The sequence below is a fragment of the Mercenaria mercenaria genome, chromosome 17 (assembly GCF_021730395.1).
Source record: "Mercenaria mercenaria strain notata chromosome 17, MADL_Memer_1, whole genome shotgun sequence".
Lineage (NCBI taxonomy): Eukaryota > Metazoa > Mollusca > Bivalvia > Venerida > Veneridae > Mercenaria > Mercenaria mercenaria.
Genome location: NC_069377.1, coordinates 10,252,629 through 10,274,283, shown reverse-complemented (window position 1 = coordinate 10,274,283; position 21,655 = coordinate 10,252,629). Strand labels below are relative to the sequence as shown.

At 32.0% G+C, this 21,655-nt stretch overlaps 1 protein-coding gene across 11 annotated transcripts in view; it reads left to right on the top strand.

Annotated features, from left to right (window-relative positions):
- LOC123537036 (transcription factor Sox-5-like) overlaps nt 1–21,655 on the top strand; it is a 164,471-nt gene that overhangs the window by 130,257 nt on the left and 12,559 nt on the right. For 10 of the 11 annotated variants that reach the window (XM_053528988.1, XM_053528989.1, XM_045320576.2 and 7 more), the window contains 2 exons: nt 1,699–2,275; nt 7,323–7,368. In XM_053528988.1, the coding sequence (XP_053384963.1) occupies nt 1,703–2,275; nt 7,323–7,368 (619 nt within the window). In that variant the 5' untranslated portion in view covers nt 1,699–1,702. Of the gene's footprint in view, nt 1–1,698; nt 2,276–7,322; nt 7,369–17,745; nt 18,156–21,655 lie in introns of those variants that run through there. The other variant, XM_053528993.1, reaches the window with a different exon arrangement.

Sequence of the window (21,655 nt, the reverse complement as noted above, 5' to 3'; positions counted from 1 at the left end):
GTCTGAATATTTGATCTTTCATCGCACAAAATACATCATGAATGGTTGATCCATCACTTTAGTCAGTCTCTGAATTATTTTATAATGAGAAATTGAAAGTTAATTGATAGTTAATTGCGTTACATATTTCTTACTTGTCTAAGATAATATCGATGACAGATACTTGTCAACTTACTCGACATATTATTACAAGATTAGATGAGAATAGCGGGGAGAAATCCGTTATTATGTTCGTCATAATTATTTCAATTAGCCAAAAGGCATCAACAATGATAGAGCTGGTGACAATCGTCCACAGCAACGGCCTCGGGTGATAAAAATACGAACAAGAACAGAATATAACGGAAGTAATGGGCAATAATTAAAATGATTTCCTTAGTTTTTGTCAAACATTTTTTAATGTTTATTTCATTCAAATTTAATTGTAATATTGAAACAAACAACATAAAAAAATAGACAGAGAAAGATTTGATAATATGTCTGATTGGTGCGTGTGACTTTTTATCAGTTTGTGGAATTTTGAAGAAAAAATATTTTAGTAGTTTGGAATTAAATATTATTAAATATTAAAGGTATGCTTTGCTTAGAAGTTGCCTAATTTGGATTTTATGTAGAATAATATGTAAGATTATTATTTTTAAGAGTTTTTTGTTGTTGATAAAAATTAACAACAAAATTTCTTTGATTTTATCAAAGAACAAAAGACATGTGCCAAGTATCAGTTCTTGTATATAAATTTACTGTTTGCAGATTGTTTGAAATAGTTTAGAAAAATTTAAATAATATCTGTTTATTAAACATTGAAATATATGTTACCTTGATAAAGTCATCTGTTCATATAAATATTGAATGTTTTACCGTCATTCCAAAGACATTAAAATGCTCTTACACATTGAATATTATAAATATTTAAGTAATAAACATCTACAGTTTAAGAGATATTTGGGCTATGTTTACAGGGCCTACGTAAATTATCATATGCAGATCGGCTTGTTAAAATATTTTATGGTTCCTTATCGCACAGATTCTCAGGAACTACGTAAGTCGTTTTGAGAAAAAACGCACATATTTACAATAATTTGACAATTGCTTCTTTATTTTACAGACGATTTTTATCTGTGATTATCAACATCGCAGACTCGTATATTCTGTGGACGTGCAATATTTTACAGTTTTTATGAATCAAGTTTTGCAATGCTTCGTGACAATAATGGAACGCTTGTTTGACAAACCGCAGTTTTGTTTCATGAATAATAGTTTTCTTAGGAAAAAGTTGAATGACTGTCAAACTGAATCATGGTAAAAATATATATTTCTCAGTGTTTTAGAAAAAAAAAGGGTTAATCTAGCTGCCATGAAGGAATTGTTGAAATTGTATCAAAATTGAGAGGAAAAAAATTGTGCATGAAGTAAAGACATGACATAGCCCTTAAAAATGATAATGCATGTCTTTCAGTCATGAAATGCAAGCATTCTTTAGAGAAAGACCCATGCATATGTTGATTATGTATTATTTAACGGTTTTGCAGTGTTAGGAAAAGGACCATGACAAAAAATAAGTTATGTTATAAGACCATAGTATTTTGGCGCACCTGTATTATATTTCCTGTACTTGTTTTTCAGTAATAATTTTAATATGTGCATAACATGAAATGAAACCAAACATTGAAATTAATTTCTGTGTTTTTGTACTTTCAGGAGCATGTCTTCAAAGCGTAAAAATACGCCAACCAAACTGCCTCGAGACGACGTCGTAAATGAACGACCAATCTACAACAGCTTACCTCAAGATCAGCACAATTATAATTACGATCGGGACATAGATTATCAGTCTCCATTACATATTGTTGAAAATCACGAAAATTTCAACGGAATCGACAACCAAGATTCCGACTGTAGTAACGATCGTGATCGCCCTAAAAACAAGAAACAGAGAATTCTGCAGAGCATTCGTAACAGTTCAGATTCTGATTCCGATCCAGAAAATAATTTCCATTTGAATAATAACACAACAAAGCCCGGGTTTGGGTTGCACAAAAAATCCATGGAAAGTGTTCTTCGCCGACTTAACACGCACAAGCCAGAGAGTGCATCGGAGCGTGAATATTTGGACAAATGTCTAAAGATGACTACGCATGAAACAACAGACATGCAGCTTTTCTCAAATATACAACAATTGCTCAGTGACCAGACAGCACAGGATAAAGAAAAGAAACTCGGGGAAATGATTGCTCAGTTACAGAACATTAAAGAAAGTATACGCAAGGAAAAACAGGTATAGTCCTAACTCCTATTTTGTCGCAATCGAGCTTAAAAAAAAAAAAATTACATGTATACCTGCCAATTCAGTTTGGATACTTTAATAAATACAGTCATGTATGTTGTATGATGTTCATTGGACCTGCAGAATTCTTAATATAAAATAAAGGGCTTGCTCAAAGTTTTTCGTATGACCCAGATTTCTTGAAGTAGGAACTCGCTGTAATGCAAGTGGTATTGTGTAGGGACAACTGCAAATTTTTGCTGGCCGGTTTACATCTTACCATTGCTGGTAGTTAAAATTATATTCTGGAACATTCTTGAAAGTTAAACCAGCTATTAAATATGATGCTGAAACTATATTGTAGAACTTAATCAAATATTCTTCCTCAAAATTTGATAGTCTTTTAAATAATATTTATTATCTGTAAATAAATTTCTAGGACTCCAGGTTAGAAGGTTAGAAGAAATTTAATTGGATGAAATTGCAAGTCTGCAATTTTATCAGTATCAGAAGCAGACAAATAAAATACCAGAGAATTAAAATCAAATGCCTACTTGATTGGCTTATCTTAAGAATTGTTCCTGATACTTGAAATGCTTGATTTTCATTTTAAAAGAAACTTGTATGATTATGGACATTTTTCAAATGAATGCTTTTCATGGTTGCCATCCTGGCTAGATCTTGCAATGTTTTCCCTGATAGGTTTAATTTCCTCTATCTTTTTTACTGTGGGTAAGTTGTACATTACTTGATAGAACAAGTTATGTTCAGTTGTTGCTTGTTTGAATATAAAAAAGTAACAGTTTTAATCACAAATGTCCTATTTACGGCATAGTATTACAATAAAATAAAGAGAACCTGTTTGAATGCTATTAGTATTGTTATCAAATTGTTAATTAAAATGTTCCATTGCTTTCACAAATGGTGGGCAAAATTCTTATTTCTTTTATGGCACAAATTGAGTACTATCAATCAGATGTAGAGTTACAATGGAGTTTGAATCCCCACAAATGCCCATGACTGTTGTTGGAAGGCCTTAAAACAAAAAGCAATTCACAAAAGTATTTTCCCACGAAAATCAGAAAGGAAAGAAAAAAACACAACAAAACAGTTAAACTGACACAAATTGCCAAACAATGTGAAATGCAGCCATTGAAATGATTGCATTGGAATTATCACAGTTTCGTGAATCTTATGGCACACCTGTAAATGAGCCAGAACACCTGAGGTCCTAGCTTCAATTAAGAAACCACCGTCAAAGTGGCGATAATGTAGATACAACTGCCTCCACTGCCAATCAGATAGCCTCACAGAAATCATAGAACATTTTTGATTTTGATTTTAGTTTTTGTTAATTAAATATATTTTAGTTTGCTTATTATGAAAGTTTGAAATAGTTTGAAGCTTTTCAATTCAGTATTAAGTCCATTTAGAAGGAATATCCAGTTCTTGGGTCATATGCAAAGGCATTTTTATGAGGGTTTTTACTGAAATGCTTTTCATGAAATTATTACAAGATAGAGTTAAAGTTGCAATGTATGAGTTACAGTTTAGGGTACGATATGTTTATATAAGTTACAGTTTTTGTTACATTTTGAACTTGTTTTTGAGCTAATACATCCAGCTTGTTAAAATTAAACCTTCTTGAATTATACCTTTTAATAAGGGCAGTAACTTATAGAGAATTCATGTTGTCTTTCCTTGTATTTGCTTCTAACGAAAAAGCTCAACATAAGCCTTGTATTACATAGGAAAATGGTGACAAATTTGCATGAACTTCTTGTACATAGACCACCTAGCATAGAATTTTTTTTAATGGATAAGTGCATCAATGTAAAGAAGAACTGAAGTGACTAATTATGCTATGTTATCAATTGATCAAGAGTTCTTTTTTTTTTCTGCAGACAGATTTATCACAGTACTTAGTAATTGCGACTATTTGGTTTGTAATTATCAGAAATTAACACCCTCTTATAAAGATTGAAGAAAATCTGTAACTGAAATAAGCTGCTTATAAGAAATGAGCCTTAATATTTCATTCACATTTTTTTTTTTTTTTTTTTTTTTGTAAGCGATCAATACAGAATAAATTTAAAGGTGGTTAATCAAATTCTGATCAAGCATCTGATTTGTTGGAAAGTTTAACAAGGATCATGTAGAAGAATTATTTGAGATTTAAAATTTATTGATGAGAAAATTGGCTCTGATTCTTGATTGGCATTCCGGGTCATCTTGGGTATTTAATGACTGATCCCTAAATTAATGGTGATAGCTACTAACTTCTCCCTGTCTTTGTTTCAAATTAGGCACATGTGGAGATGATTTTAAATTTTCAGTTCCCTCTGGGATAATTTTGTATGCTATTAATAAGGGGTCCTAATTTGATTTGATTTAATGATGTTTCTATAGAAGCTTAATTGTAACAAATAGCCCCTAACAAAATTTTATTGAAGCACTGGGAGAAAAAGAGAGAGAAAAAAAGACACAAGTTGGAACTTCAAATTACATAATTTATAATGCAAAGTTTTTTAAATGTTTTTAAGCTGCAACAGTGGTCAGTTTGAAGGTTGTGGGTTCAGGCCCCACTGGGGGCCAGGACAGCACCTTCCTCCAGCCAAAATAAATTGGTATGAACCTTAATGATTGGAATGATTTTTCACCTTTTCATTTCTGGCTATATATAATTCAGAATTTAATAAAATAACAAGAAATTTACAGCTTATTATATAATTTTCGAAGAATTTGCGTTTTCAGTAAGGCAATACTGTTAGCAGCATTTGAATAATTAAGTTATCTCGGGGATTTATTCTCAAAAATTTGATAATCAGTTTCGGGGAGCAGTTTTTTCAACTGCATAATTCAAAGAATGAGAAATTGTTGCTAGGGTTCATCTACTTGAAACAATTTCTGTCAAATTTATCATATCATGTCTGCCATTATTGTATTATTACGTATCATCTTGGCATATTCCGTTACATTGTTGGAATCGGTAAAAGATTATACCGTATCCTTACACCTAATCAACCCGCAGATAAAATGGCTTATATTTACCGAAATGGAGGATGTGTGGTTAAATTTTTTTTTGGCAATGAAACGAAATTTTGATAACATTCAAACAGTGTTTGCTGATTACACTGTTATTGTAGTTCCAAAATAAAATAGTAACATTCTTGTATATACATATCAGTTTGACGTTTTTAAGATACCCTGTACTGCAAAAAAAGAGAGAAATTTTTGGCGTTTATATGTAATAGTGACATTTTGTTCAGTTTTCGAAACTGCAGTGAAGTCTGCTTTGCAGAAACTTAAAGAAATTGCTAATGTTACAGTTAAAAACTAAAAAAAAATTGAAATGCATAAACTAAGGTAGTCAGCTATTCAAAGGAGGTAACTCCTGAAGCTATCTAAATTTTACGTAATTACGTCCCTTTACTAATTAAATAAAGAACTTCCAAAATACTTCGTATGAATGATTTTAAACCCCATATTGGAACCAAATAATGTCCAGAAGCATTTTATACTCCTCCATTTTTCATATGAAGAAGTTGTTACTGTCTTGTAAAGAACTGCAATTGTAATTTTCATTTATGCACAACTACAAATGTGACAAGCCACCATTACAATATGGCAGAAAAAAGAAAGTTCACTGTAATGAAAATTTTTACATAAAACTGTCATTAATATAATTGCGCTGTAATAATAAAATATCGGGTTTTGTTGTTTCATTATTGCTGTGTCAGCAAAATATGCAGATTTATGTTTTGTTATGACTTATTTGTGATAATATACTGCTAAAAAACCAACACCTTCTAATTATTGTTGCAATCACTTAAATTGGTGCAGCATTATTTCTATGTGTTATAAATCATTTTTTATCACTGCGAAGTTTTTGTTCATTACTTGACATCATTTCAACCATATGGGACCTTTACACATGGGATGGCTCGATGTGATTTTTCATTATCTTTTGCTAATGAAATATTCTCTTTATGATTATTTTACCCCATTTTGGAGCTTTTAAATGAGTTTAAAAAAAAAAAATTTGCAAAAAATGCTAAAACTCATTGTGAAACACATTTAAATGTTGAAAGTATGTCTTTAATTTCTAGCAACACTATTTTTTGTGATTTTGATGGAAAAAAATTTAGAATCCAGTTGGGGGTCCGATATGAAGACTGATTTATTTGTTGCGGGTGATAAAATGAAGAAATTGTATAGTTTTACGATAATGTTGTCAGTTTTAATATTTGTGTAATAAGTAGAAATCACGGAAAGGCGAGAGCTGACAGGTTAATGTAAACCAGAAGCTTTGTTTCTCCACTTGGAAAAGTTCCGGAAAAGTCCGGAAACTGTGGAGGGGGCAAACGGTACAATACAATTTGATGAAAATTCTGGTTTGAATAATGTGACCAAAATACCTTTATATCAATATTCTTTTTTTTTAAACAATCACCATTTATCATTATTGTTGGATATAAGCATTCTGTTTTGTGTCGAGTTAATTGCAGAAGATATTCTGTTTAGTGTAACAGTTTCTAAGAATATGTTTCATGCATTTGCAGAATTGTTATCACCTATATTCAGTGTGAATTGAAAACAAACAGTTGCTGAAACTCAAATAATTTGACCTTCTGTTGTGACCTTGACTTTAGATGGACACAGTTGGAACATTGGTTCCCTGGATATATAGTAAAGTTTAGTAAATATCTGTCAAGGGGTTGAGAACTTAACCCTTACCCTGCTAAATTTCTATAATGAACTTGTCCATCTTTTAATTTGGACAGTATAATTGACAGTTAAAAGGGGTGCTTACCAAAAAGATACTGACTGAATAGCGAACAGTGCAGATCATGATCAGATTGCACGGATGTGCAGGCTGTCATTATGATCTACACTGGTCGCAAAGGCAGAATTAGTCATGTCCAGCATGCTATTAAGGAGCAAAACTTTTCAATTGTGACCTTGAACTTGGACTGAGACTTTAATACTCAAACTAGTTACAAAGTTAGATTTTCCCATTTTAAAATACCTTTGTAAAATTTAGTGTTTGTGTTTTCAGAGTTCTGAAGAAAGGTCCCCAAGTCCTGAAGAGAGAAAACATGAAGGTAAGATTAAGAAATAATTTATGTAAAATTACATAAAAGAGCTCTTTTAGATAATTGATTTATAGGAGAGTTAAAATTTATAGTAAGATGAAATTACAGATTTTGAAACACTATACCAAGTTTCAGTAGTAAGGCATAAACTCAAAGCATCTTTTTATTTAGCATTGTTGTGTACTTCACAGCAAATTACAACAAAAAAGTCAGAAAAACATTTTTCCATTGTATAATAACAAAATGTGAATCACATGTGTACTATGTACTTCAGCAATCGGAGGTAGGTACTTAATTTTTTCTCAGAAGCCACAAAATTTACATTAAAAAACAGCTAATAAAAGATTTTAAGCACTCTTTATACTATAAAATGTGAACTTGTTCTGGATGGAGATATAAAAAGGTTATCGCTAATCACTCGAGATTATCTACGTTTATCTCTCTCTGTTGTTCCTGTAATTCGGGGATTGTTCCTGAAGGATTATGGGTCTTTGTGAAGCAGCAGTCAGTTGGGGTCATAGACCATCAATAGGGGATTACAGCTAATGGAAAATCCTGCTGTTTCTGTTGGCTTTGGGGGATTGGTGAATTTTGTTTGTGCCAGTAAACAGGCTTTACAATGAGTTTTCAGGTGAAAGAGGAAAGAAAGAAAAACATATGATGTTCTGTATTAACATGATTTATTTATTTATTTTGTATGCAAAATAAAAATGATCTTTTTTCCCTTGTATACATAATGGGTATTTTCGGTATTTTTAAGATCTTTTCACATCAGAACATAAATGTCTAAAATTGCCTGCAGCAGACATAATATAGTTTTGGTCTACTATTTTAACTTTTTCCATGAAATGAAAACTGAAAAAAAAGTCTAAAAAGCACCTAACTGCAAGAAAAAATGGCAGTTTTATACTATTGATTAATGCTTTCGACCTTTCAACTGCTGGCCACCCTGAATTAAGGAAATTTGGAAAAATTTGATTATCAGGCACTTGTTGTAATTTGCTGTCTGTCATAAAAGAAAGATTTGCGATAAATTTGCCTCTGAAACTACATTAACCAAACCTAATCTGATGGCCACATTTTATTCTTCAATAGCTTATTATTAAAACCAGTGGTAGATGAATAATTTCTCGGTAGATAACTAATCATGGCCTAAGTCATAAATTCAAATTGTTACATTCTGAGCTACTTAGATATAAGTGCCCGTTAAATCTTGAAGATTATACGAAATGATGGGGGGAAAAGAATAAAGCACCATGGGATAGCAACTTAATGGTACCAGGTTAACAAGGACTTTAGACCCCTTTGTGGGAACTTTTTCTATGTGTTCTGAGAAAAAGAAAAAAATCATAGAAAGGTAATAGTATCTAATTAGCGGAGATGCTAGGTCCTTTTGTGAAAGATTTGTTTCTGTCAGATATTGTGCTTTAATAATTTTTTCCCACTGTTTTATATGATTGCAGCGCTTAGAGTATTAACATTTTTAAGTATTTGCCTCATTCCCGATGAAAACTTTTAATAGTCCTTTAACAGGAATTCCAAAGAAGGGGAAGTGGGTCCATAATACAATGTCATTAGAAATATAAAGGACAGTACTTCTGATCTTAATAAGGGGATACTGGCTTTTCCAGGAATCGGACTTGTCAGAACAATTTAAATAAGCTTTAAACTGATACATCACGATCAAGCTAAAATAAATTAGTACAAAGTTAACTAGTTTTGAATTAATCCAGTTTTAATTAAAATATGATGACACCACTTGGTGCAAAACAAAATGCTTCACACAAGTTTGATTTACTCATTTTTCCGTCAAGAAATTTCCACTAGCTTTGCACTTTTTCTCAGGAGTGTGAACGAATAGTTTGCTGCTCAGGAAAAATTCATTCACAAGACATAGAAAGCGTTGTATGTAATAACAATAATTTCCCACAATGCAGCAGTAAGTGTATAATTTACCGGCTCATTGCATTTTCGCGTCTGTTTGGGATTTTTGAGTACGTTCACTGTTACGCTTGCATGTTTCACTCCCAATAACAGGTCAGGTGACCCCTGAACGCCACAAACAACAGGTTTCCTCATTTAATAAAACAGAAAAAATGGAGACAGATACTTATTTTGCTTTTACAGAAATTTTGCAAGAAAATGCAGAATTTTGAAAGTTTTAAAAGATGTTTATCTAAGTGGGTCCTTGCAAGGTTTTGAAATCTTTGGAAATGATGCTAACTATATATTAGGAACCATTTTTTAGTTAAGTGTTAGTTTTCTTTGAAATTTTAGAAGAAAGAAGTGCATTCATTCTTTATAGAAATGAATTGTAAATTGTCTGAAAGGCTCTTGGTCCCTGCCTGTCCTGTTCTGTTCTGTCCTATTCTGTTATGTTATGTTAGGTTTTGTTCTATTCTATTCCATTTTGATGTTGACAGGGAGTGGTCTGTACTACAACATTTTTGTGCAAAATATTCGCTCAGCAAATTCATTTCCAGTCATAAATTCTACAAACAACAACATTATCTTTTAATCATAATAAGCCAGTAATGATAATGTAAAAGACAGAAAGAGCAAGGCAGTTTCAACTTTTCCGTGGCAACATATTTTGACTGTCTGTTCTCGTTTGTCATATTATTCAACACGCAGCAAAGATAAACGTGGCGATGCGCTAATTGGCCGTCACACATTGTCAAGATCTTCATACAACAACGGTAATGATGATTCCTACTGATGGTTATTCATGTTTTCCGTTGTTCTCAAATTAGCAAAATCAGTAAGTTAATCAATTATCTCCCCTTATGAATGGCAGGACAAATGGCGGTGAACAGTTGTTCTTGAGCATTGTTCCAAATCAGTCTGTGAGGCGAAGATTTGTAATTTTTTAAACACACAGACACACACAGAGAAAGAATACAATGTACTTTTATGTTCCATGGTTTTGTAAAAGTACAGTGAAGTTATTTCATGGCACACCCATTATAATGCCTACTGTTTTTCTCCAGACTTTACAACAGGTGAAATTTCCTGCTTCCTCTTCTTAGGACTCACAAACTGTTGACTGAATCTAGGCGCCATGGTATGAAACCTGGTTTGGGAGTCTCAGTTTGGGACCTGTCTCAGAATGGGTCAGTTTCAAGACTGAGCTAAAGATCAGTCAGTCAGATGCTAGAGCTTTAATGACTTTGCCCTCTGACTCCATGCTTTTACAAACTTAAGCCAAATATCATTAAATTTCTTTTGCTCGCTTGGTTTCATATCTATATTTTTTCTTTCAAAACCAATAAATGGACTTCTCAAGCTTTGTGTGGCCTAAAAACACAAGTCGGAATATTGGCACAATCAATTTGGTTTTCTTTTTTTGTGATGAAGGGAATTGTCAGGTATCAGCTTATCTTAACAGAAGAGCCTATTGTTAGTTATTTCAAGTTACGAGAACAATGATTTAGGCGCCAACTCTGTGATAATTCTGATATCTCTATTGGATATAATTGCTGATAAAATCTGACATAAATGCTCCTACTTTTAAGCCATTTGATTTAAAAGAACAAAAGGTGAAGATTTTTATTGACCATGTTATCCATCATTTTCTGTTGCATATAGGCATTAAGTGGGTTAATATTTCAGCTCTTCATCCACCCTGACCAGTTTCATAGAGTCGGTTCTTGTTTGATACAGTCTGCTCCTTAATAAGTCTGGCTACCGACTAGATAATCTCTTCTTTTTTTTTTAAATCATTCTGTTATATATTCTGACTTCATCATCTTGGCAAAGAAAAGGGACATAATTATCCAACATTTGTATAGCCTCAGGAGTTATCTCCTGTGAACAAAACACAGGGTCTGAACACAGACTAGTCCTTAATGTAAGTGGGGAAGTTGTAAGCCACCATTGAAGAAAAAGTTTAAATCAGAACTTTGTTTGAATAAAAAACTGACTACTACCTATAAATACTGCTGTAGAAAACTTGTGTGAAACTTTAACGAAACATTGCAGTCTTGCATCTTTTTAAGCAACTTGCCACAAGTCTACACTGAGCTGGTTAAGTTTCTGCAAAGGTACTGACCAATATCCTACAGGTTATATACTGTTCTGCTACCAGTTAAATTTCTGTCTGAAATAATAATCATTCTCAGAAAACCAAATAGACAAGCAGTTTATTTTATTCATTCTTTTAACAGCTATCATGAAAATTATTCTAGGAGAAATTGTTACGACTGTAGGTAATGCGCTTTTTATTCTGGGGTTATGAAGTTCTAATTCCCCGATTTTCAAAAGATCCTAAATTAAGGCTGTTATAATGAATGAACAGAGTTTCAAACGGTTTCCGGATGAAGTAGTTGCAGCGAATTAATTCCTTTTCATTTTGGAAATTATTTTTCACGGCATTTATTAGTTTTCTTTTCATAATTACTATTATAGCCGATTACACAATTAACAGAACTGAGTGTAATTTTTTACACATTACTTTTCATTTTCTACGAATCCACTTGGAATTAAAGGTGGAACTACAAAATTTTCATTTTTTTCACTCTGATCATTAAAAGTGGGAAATAAAACTATTGTCTTTTATCGGTATCAATTAGACATTAAAGTAATAGGATCAAAGGCGTTTTTAATTGTTTGTTAATTACTTTCGGAGCCAGTCATGCCTTTTGTCAAGTTTGTTGGTGGGTTCGCCTGTTGAATGAAATGTTACTTTATGTTGTTTTCGTAGTTTGCAATCAAGTGGCACAATTATGCGGAAAACAGCAATTTATGTTATTATGTGATGAAGGGGTTTATTAGCTGTTTCACTTATACAGGAGTCAAGAGTTTTCTTTTTTTAAGTGTATTATGGCTGAATATTTCCGCTTCAACAAATACATGCTATTGTCCTAACCACTTCACGCCTAAAGCTTAGCTTATTAATAAAGTAATTACGCCAAATGCTTTTGATTTTGGAAAAAGTTATTCCGAGTATAGGCTGATTATTAAGCTATATGAGTTTTATGTCAACTTTTTTCCCACACAGTGAATATTTTACATCGTTAGTAATAGTAGTTTGATGAGCTTTTACAAGTGTCTTGAGAAAAAAACTCACTTTCATTCAGGAAACTGTCTGGCAGTTGCACACTTGTAATGTATGTAACAGTCTTACTGTTGAAGACGAATTTCATTTAATTAATGTTTTTGTTAATTTTTCACAGGTGAAGCTAAACTGAATTTTTTTTTTTTTGTCATTGTCAAAACTTCCTGTTGTAGGTAAGATACACTCCCATCATATCATTTCTAAAGTATTAAGATTGTTTTTCTTTTCTTTTTGAAATAAATTTCCAGTAATTATTTTGACATACCCTCCGCTCAAAGTGTTCAGATTTAGTAACTGCTAAATTTTTGCTGTGTTTGCTCTTTTCTATTTCTTTTGTATATTTCAAAAGTTCAAAAGCCCTTTCAGTAAATTCATTCTGTTTTCAAATGAATTGTAGTTGACATTTTACATAAAAGGTATCATCTAACTGCTTTATTTCTTATCCATCAAACAGCAATGAAAAAGTATCGTTTCTTGAATTGTTTGTTTGAGACGGTTTGTAAAACAAATGTTGATTTTGAACGATTAACTAATCGTAAAGTCAGGCAATAACTAAAACAGCGGATATTGTTTTAACAAGAGGGTGCTTTTATCTTAACTAGTTTCAATTATCATTAAGATAAGTTTAAAGGTAGATAAAAAGATGACATGTCTTTAACAAAGGAAGTGTGTGTGGCATTGAAGCACGTGTCAGAAGTAAACAAGATCTAATAACTGTTCAAATCGCACCCTTTTTTCATAAGAATGATACCATTTGGTACGAATGAAAAAATCACTATTAATTTTCATTTCAAGTCTATCATATATATTTTCTGTGTAAGATCTAAATTTTTTTTTTTTTTTAAATCTTATAAGCCCTATTATTGTAACTATTTATAAATAAATAAATAGATGATAATTCAGTATATACATTGTTTTACATTGGCAAACTCTTTCTTTCTTTTTTTGCATTTTTGCAGAATGAAACTTTTTTTTCAACAATATAGCATACTCTGAATTCTTCTCAAACTTTTCTTGAAAACATGCACTATTAACATTCCTAATAATAAAATGAAGCTTAGCTAGTGGCAACATAAATTTAAGCGGTATGAACATTTCGATGCAATCCCTTTCTCTTTGTAATTTGTAACATTTACGAGGTTTGAGATTAATTATTGATATTAAGATATAACAAATGGATAGGTTTAAGGCGGAAAATGTGTGAAAACGATGAAATGTGTGAAAACGATGAAATTCCCATGGAACTTTCAATTCATTACCACAATTAACAAAAATAGCAGCTCTGTTGTAAGTACATGTGTTAGTAATTGTTGTGGGGGCTGCATGTTGCTTTTTAAATGTTTTTCTCTTCAGAGAACTATTTTCTGAATGGAGAGTGAGAGATGAGGCAAGAGTTCACTATACAAAGTGTAAAAATGTTCAGATTTCATGGTATACTCAATAAAGAGAAATTTTCTTTGGAAATAAAGTCTTTATTTTGAAATAAGATCGGCCAATAGGGGTCTACCAAGTGATGTAACAACTTTTCTTCTTATACCATACATTATATCACTGGAGTCAGTGACAGGTTGTTGTTTCTGTTTGCTGCTGCTGCTGCTGATGATGAGGATGATGACAATGATAAGTATATAGGAAAGCATTATTTTGAGAAAGTTGCCCAATTAGCACTCATATGCTTATCTACTTCATGGATGATGATGATGTTGATGGAGACAATGATGACGATGATGATTCCTGTTATATGAAGGAAGAGGTAGTTTCAAACTTGTTGAAATTTGACAAAGAATCATACAGTTATCGATTTACAAAAATTTGAATTTTGCTTCCTAAAAACAGTCTGCTTTTTTTGTGATAAAACATCAAAACAATAGGTGTAACATCTCATTTTATGGATAATAGCTGAGTGCATACCTTTGTTTGTGGACTACAAAGAGACAATACAACCTTGTGAGTAATGGTTGCTTGTCCGCACCTTCGGGTTATGGGTCGTCGGGCGACCGCACTTCAAACGCACATTCTTAACAACTGGATGCATGTCAAGGCATTTGAAATAATTGTTATCACTTGTATTGTTGGCTATCTCGAAAAAAATGGATGGGACAAAAAAAGTTGAACAAAAACAAAAGTTTATAGCACTTTATCATGAGAAGGACAGTCGTGTCTGTCATTTAAGTGGAAAAATATTGAATGAAAACGGATTTCTTCAAGGTTGACCAGAAGCATTTGAGAAAGGTTGTACAAATGTGTCGCAGTGGTATTTTACCTTTCAGCCTTGTAAAGAACAATTGAGCGGAAAGGAGCTCAATATGTTAACTTTTAGCTAAAATTTGCAGTATAGAAACAAAAATGAGGAAAAAACGAAGTTTTGATACAATTGATAATTCTTACAAAAAGAACTTTATGCAGACACTGCAATTCATTGATGAAGAAAAAAAATTTTTTTCAGTTTAATTTGTATAAAGCATTTTATACAAAGTTATATTTAAAACATTTTTATCAGGGGTGTTCCTTTTTCTGTCCCTTCATCATCATCATCATCATCATCTTCTTCTTTTTCAGTCATCATCACCTTCTTCTTCATCTTCAATTTTATGTAATTGCTAAAAATACAAAGACTAATAAGATTATCCTCTAAATTGGAGGATTATGGGAGATTATGCATGATAACTGGTATCATCATCTACACTAATCCTGATAAAAGTACTGTGATTGAAAATAAATCAAATTAAAATCATCTATTTAATTCTTTGATATCTGATGTACCAACATATCTACCAGTCAGACATTGTCAAATCTTATTACATCAACACCAGGAAAAGATAGTGTTAATGACTTTTATGTAAATAAAATAATAAGCTTTTGAATATATTAAAATTGTTGACAATGTTTGTTTATCTTGAAGTGCACTTCATTACATAATCTATTGTATTTTGACATTCATGTAGCATTGTCCAGAAATTACCAGTGTCCACTTCATGGTCATAACTTCATCCAAGTGGCCATCTTAAGAGTGTCATGGTCAGTTTGAAGTGGCCAGAAAGTGTTGATGGTCATCTGATTTCAAGTGGCCAGAGTTGTTGACTATTTGCCTTAAAGTGACCATTGGTCATCAGAATCTTCATATTGTACCCTGAGGAACAAAAAAAAGCACCAGGGTATTGTCACAGAGGTGTGAACTCCACAGGTCACCTGTTTGTTCCTGGGCTGGATATAGGCTTTGCAGGGGGTGGAGAGTTGTAGGTCATTGTTTACAAAGATGTATGTCATATTGTTCTTATCATAGAAAACAGGAATAAATGTGATAACAATCAAGTCACACATACATCACACTTAGGTGTTAGGTTATTGTTAAAAATGTTCCTGATGTGACATAGAAAGATGCATTAGTATTGATTAGTTATCTCCCTTTATTAATCCATAATATCTTGTTTTTTATTACTTTGGGTGGGGAATGGGGGTAGCAGGGTGTGTGGGGGGGGGGGGGGGAAGGTAAAATATTAAAGATAGGTCTGTAAAAAGTATGAAAGTTCTGCTAAGTATGTTGTGATGTATTTATTACATTTAAATATTCTTTACTAAAATACATTTTAATAGATTTATTTCCGTTACAAAATAACATTATTTTAAAAATTTAGCCTTATTTGTTTGCAAACTACATTTTTTTTCAGGTGTTCCATAATGCATGCAGAATGATTTTCCTTAAAATCTTAGATGAATAGAAAAAATGGACTCATGTATTCATCATAGAAATAAAAAGACAATAGACAAATGGCCATCCTATTGTTAGCAGGGTGTTAAAATCACAGACCCCTTTTGTGCTCCCTACAAAGTTGACAGGGGTCATATTAGATTGTTCTCCCTCCAGATTTAAACTGATAGGGGGTCCTTTATTTGTTTGTTTGATCTCTTATTGGATTACTGTCACAATTAGGGGCTACACAAGATACTACCAAGATAAGGGACAGAGAATTGTTATTTTTGTAATAAAGTATGGTCAAAATAAAAATTGATAACACAAAATGCATACTGAAGCTTTTTTAAAAAGCAGTATTCTTGTTTTGGGGTTTTTATAAGGGGACAAAGTGATTGCAACATCAAAGAGCACTAATATTATTTCAGTTAATAACAACAGCATGGTCATGTTAGTAACACAGCAACAAGATATATCATAAAGTTGACACCTTAGTGTGACATGTGTCACCTGCTGTGGTGCCTGCTTTTGTTTTCTGGTATTGTTTTCTGAACTATTTCACAATTTTATGATACCTGGAAAGATTGTAAATCATTAAAATGTGACCAAAGCAAAAAGAAAAGTATTTTCCAGCTCACAACTTTGAATATTTGAAGTTTGAAGAAAAAAAAAACAACTATATTTTACTTTAAGAGAACAGCTATTTCTTTGAAAGAAATATTTTCTTTCATTTAAAAAAAAAAAGGAATTATGTAATAATGTGAGTCTATCTGAATTGGTATACACTTGTCTATAAGCCAAACCCAGTACTATATTTAGCCATGTTTTTTTTTCTACTTTTATGAATGAATCCTTGACCAAATTCTATATCATTTGATGTTATAAGAAAAGCACTTACTTAAGAAAAGCATGCGTTACATTGACAACATCTTTAAATGCTTGTGTACAATTAAAGAAGTAATTGAAGAAACACGGTAACAAAAAGCAGTTATTTAACTTATGTCAACTGTTTCCTTCCTGAAGAGATCCTTTTGGTGCTTGTGATTACGATCAACTGTCAAGTTCACAGTATCCATTCCATTAAGTTAAAATAGGTTTTCCTTGGTGTGTGGGTGGGTCTGTTTGTTTGTTGTTTTTTTTATAATAAAAAAAGAAAGGAAAAAGTTTCATACCAAACTACTTGTGAATAGAGACATGTAGAAATGTGCAGTACTTTTACATAATTATCTTTTTGAATAGGTGAAAAGAAACATTTTTCTGCTTTTCATTTTCTCTGGATTTTTTTGTTGTACAGAAATATTAAGTAAAAATGCCATTATTAAACAATGAGTATTCTGATTTATTTTTTTCTTCATTTAAAACATGTAATTTCCAAATTTTGAGAAAAAGATGTGATAAGAAAACTGACACCATGTGGAACAGATTATTATCACTTGTCTGTAATATGTCACCATATTGTAGGGTAGGGGTCACACAGGGATACCTGGGGTCACCCAGCTAATCCACTTAGCTTGTTAATTGGTTAACAAACATCTATTGTTGCCACGATTTATTTAGTGTCTCTCCTTGTCATCTTGGAGAAGTGGGCGGGGCTTAACCAAGAGGGTATTAAGTACAGACATTTTGTTGGAAGTGGATACAGTTGAGTATTCGACTTTGTAGAATAAGCCTCATTGTTTTGGAGAAACTGTCATAGGATTTTTGTGAAGACTCAAACGATCATTATATGCATTGTGTTTATGATAGATGAGACTTTGCAGTTTGTACTTTCATTTGTAATACGGAGGAAAATATATTTATTCTTTATAAGAATACGGAACTATTCCTACTTGATATAGTAGTGGGGAAAAAATGACATTGTGATTTTACTGTTAGTGGTTTTTTTGTTTACGAAAGTTACGGAGTTTATAGATACTGATTAAAGTTGTAGACAATTCATAAAAATGGTAGCAAACAGGTTTTACGAATACGATCAGCAGCAGCAACAGCAGCAGCAGTTTTATCAGCCGCAGTATTATCAGCCAATCAAACCTATTCCAACATATTATGGTAAGATTTTAAAGAAAGTTATTCAAAAAAAGTTGTCAAAAAGTTCTTTAGTAAACACTGGAGTACAGTCTTGCAGTTGTACCAGTGTTGTTAAATTTTTTACAATTTACTGTTGAAACTTGCTGGATATATGATTAAGGTTTTAGTTGAAGAAGCATTTCAGATAAATAATCATTATTGTGAAATATTTTTTTTATTTATAAGAGTCATAATGAAGGGTCATAGAGAACCAAAACTAGTTGATCTAAAAATAAATACAGTAAAACCTATCAGGCATGTTGTCCTTCTATTTTAATTAATTCTTTGTTAAAAGAGTCTTGTTAAAGTAATCATTAGAGCTGCTTGAGCTTCTGTAACTTTTACTGGGCAACCCAATTAGTATTACAGAATGATTTGAATCTTATCATAATTGCAAATTTGTATATCAGTAACAATACCTGTCAGAAGCTAACTGTTTAGTCTACTGGGATGCAGTAAGTGGTGTCAAATCAGTCAGATCTGTGTAAGATTATGCTAACTAAATGTAGATGGTTATCTCCCCTTTGTGGACATAGATTTCTAATGATCTATTTGTGCTCATGTCATATTATTTGTCATGTAAATACAAGATATAAAGATACAACAGGAAGACATGAAAAACAAACACTTTCTCTGTAAATTACTTGTAAGATGCAGCATGTTGTTAAGAGTTATCTCCCTTTATTATCTTCCATCAGGGTTCAGTGTTTTATTTGCTAATTATGATAAAAGATTATCTGTGTTAGGACACAATTAGTAATGCTGTCAGAATATTTAGACACAAATACTGATTAAGGTAATACATGGGTTGTGTATCTTGTTACCTATCAAGGCATTTTCATGAAACTTCTATATCCCTATTAAAGAAAAAGAGGGGGAAAAATTGTTGAAAAGAAGAGTATAGTGGGGCAGTTTTTTTTTTAGTACAATTAGAATTTTTGAATTATTTTTGTAATATTCTTCAATATGTCTTTGAATAGAAATCTGTTTTATTGTTATAGAACGATGGAAACCAGCGAGAGGGTAATTTGTTGCATCACTTTGAAGTGTTTTTCTGTAGTAGTTAATAAGTTGCACAACTGGTTTTCTAATCCATTCTTAAACTGTATATATAAGATAAAATGGTTTAGAAATTAGGAGAGACCTCTATCACAAAATAGCACTTAAATTTTGCACTTGCATAAAACACAAAAAGAGAGATTTACAAAGTAAGATTTTTTAATGCACTGTGTTGTTTGAATTGCATAGCTTTAGTAAGATTAGAATAAAAGGTTTTAAGTACATTTATTTATATATTCTATATTATACAGAATTATAGAGGAGCTATTTCAAAAGCACTGTTCCCCTCCCCTACCCCTTCCCCCACACAGAGGCACCAGCACACCAATCAAACATGTCAAAACAGGAAGAATACCTCAGAGACCACAATACCATAACAACAGTTTTACCTGAAGAAAATTTTGAAAATTCTTTGACAGTTTTATTGGCACACAAAGGTTTATTGTTTTTCAAAAATATTAATTGAAACACTTGAGTTTAGGGTATGTCAATAAGTCATAAAAAAGTGTCTTCCTGCTCTCAAATCTAGGTACAGAATAGAGAAAATGTAGACATATCAGCTAAGAGCTTTAATTATTATCTAATTAAGATGTCATTAAACTGCCAAAGACTCAAGTATATTAATAACATAGCCATTAATTCTGCTAGTGACAGGCCAAAGTTTAAGTGAATATTTCAATAGTTTGTAAGTCTTGAACTGATAAGCCTTTTGACATTTGTGGGGAATTTATTTTTTTCCCCATTTATTTCTAATTAAGGAAGAAAGTGCTTCCGAATGTTTCAGTTTGGGGGGAAATTTTCTGGCTTGACATAAAAAATAATTAAGTCTTTTTAATTTCGTTTCGACAAAAAAGTACTTTACTGTATATCTGATAAGTACAAGTATAGATCAGAAACTGGATTCAAATGCCTTGAAAAAAAAAATTAACCCTTACCCTGCTAAATTTCTATAATGAATTTAAACTGTTAAAAGAGGTGCTGACCAAAAGGATACTGACTGAATGGCAAACAGTTGCAGGTCATGATCAGACTGCATGGATGTGCAGGCTGATCATGATCTGCACTGGTCGCAAAGGCAGAATCGATTGTGTCCAGCATGATAATAGGGTTAAGACTTAGAAGTAGTTAAAAAACACGTTTATAACATTTTGTGAAGTTGATTAGAAAACTAAATTTCATAAGATAATGATTTAACAATTCAAAATTTGCTGGATTTAAACAAAATTTCAAGACAATTAACTGGTTTAGATATGAATCAATTAACTGATAAGTTTAAGTTGGTTTTAACCAGCATCAAGCACTTGTATAAGACAATGGATGTATTTGTTTTACATCACGAGATCTTTATTGTTGTCATTTGAAGTTCAATTGTTTGATATAATCAGGGAAAAACAAAAGATTTCTCTTGTCCATTGTTCTTATCAAGTGTCATTTTCCTGTGCTATTATGTCTTGTGTCTAGTTTTAAACAAATTCTTTTCGAACTGTCACTAAAGTTGAAATCAGAATACTTAACATTCCTGGTAAAAAAAAGCTGCCCTTTGTTTTCAATCGCTGAAACAATGGGGATAGTATTTAAACCACTTTGATTAAAAGAATTTTTTAAAATAGAAGGCATTGTTTCAAATGAAACGTTTTATTGTTGTGGGGGAAAAAGTGCACCATGATATGAGTCAGAAGAAGACATTTTTCCGCTTAGTTGTTGAGGATTTCTCAGAGATGTTTAACCCTTAGCCTGCTAAATTCCTAAAATGGACTGGTCCATCATTCAGTTTGGGCAGTACCATTTAGTATTTGAAGGGGTGTTCAATGAAAATTTACCGACTGAATAGCGAACAGTGCAGACCATGATCAGACTGCGTGGATGTGCATGCTAATCTTGGTCTGCACTGGTCACAAAGGCAGAATCACTTGCTGCCAGCAGGCTAAAGGTTAACTGATAATTCTTGCTTCAGCTGAACAGGGTCATCTGTGTTTTTCTTTTTTTGTTTTTTTTTTTAATTATGGTTTGTTAAAATGATGTCATATTGAAGGTTTTCAGTCTGTCCTAAAGAAAAAATGTAAGAAAACTATTCAAAATGGATTTGTATCCATGGTAATAAAAAAAAACAACTGAAAATCTCAGATGTTTAAGATTATGTTACTAACTAGCTGTTTCTTGTTTCACCTTTGCTATGAAATATGAAGGAAAAATAAGAGGATGAATAAATAAAAATTGATAATTGCCCGAAAAAAATGAAAAATTTATTTAAAAAGTGCATGCATTTCTGTTTTTGGTTATTTCTTAGAAATAAAAGACATAAAGAAACAATAAAAAATCTCAACTTGTAGTGGAAAAAATGAAAATAAATGGAATTAATTGGCAAAATATGGCTGAGTTTTTGTTTTAGAATAATCTACATTAACTAGACATTGATATATGAG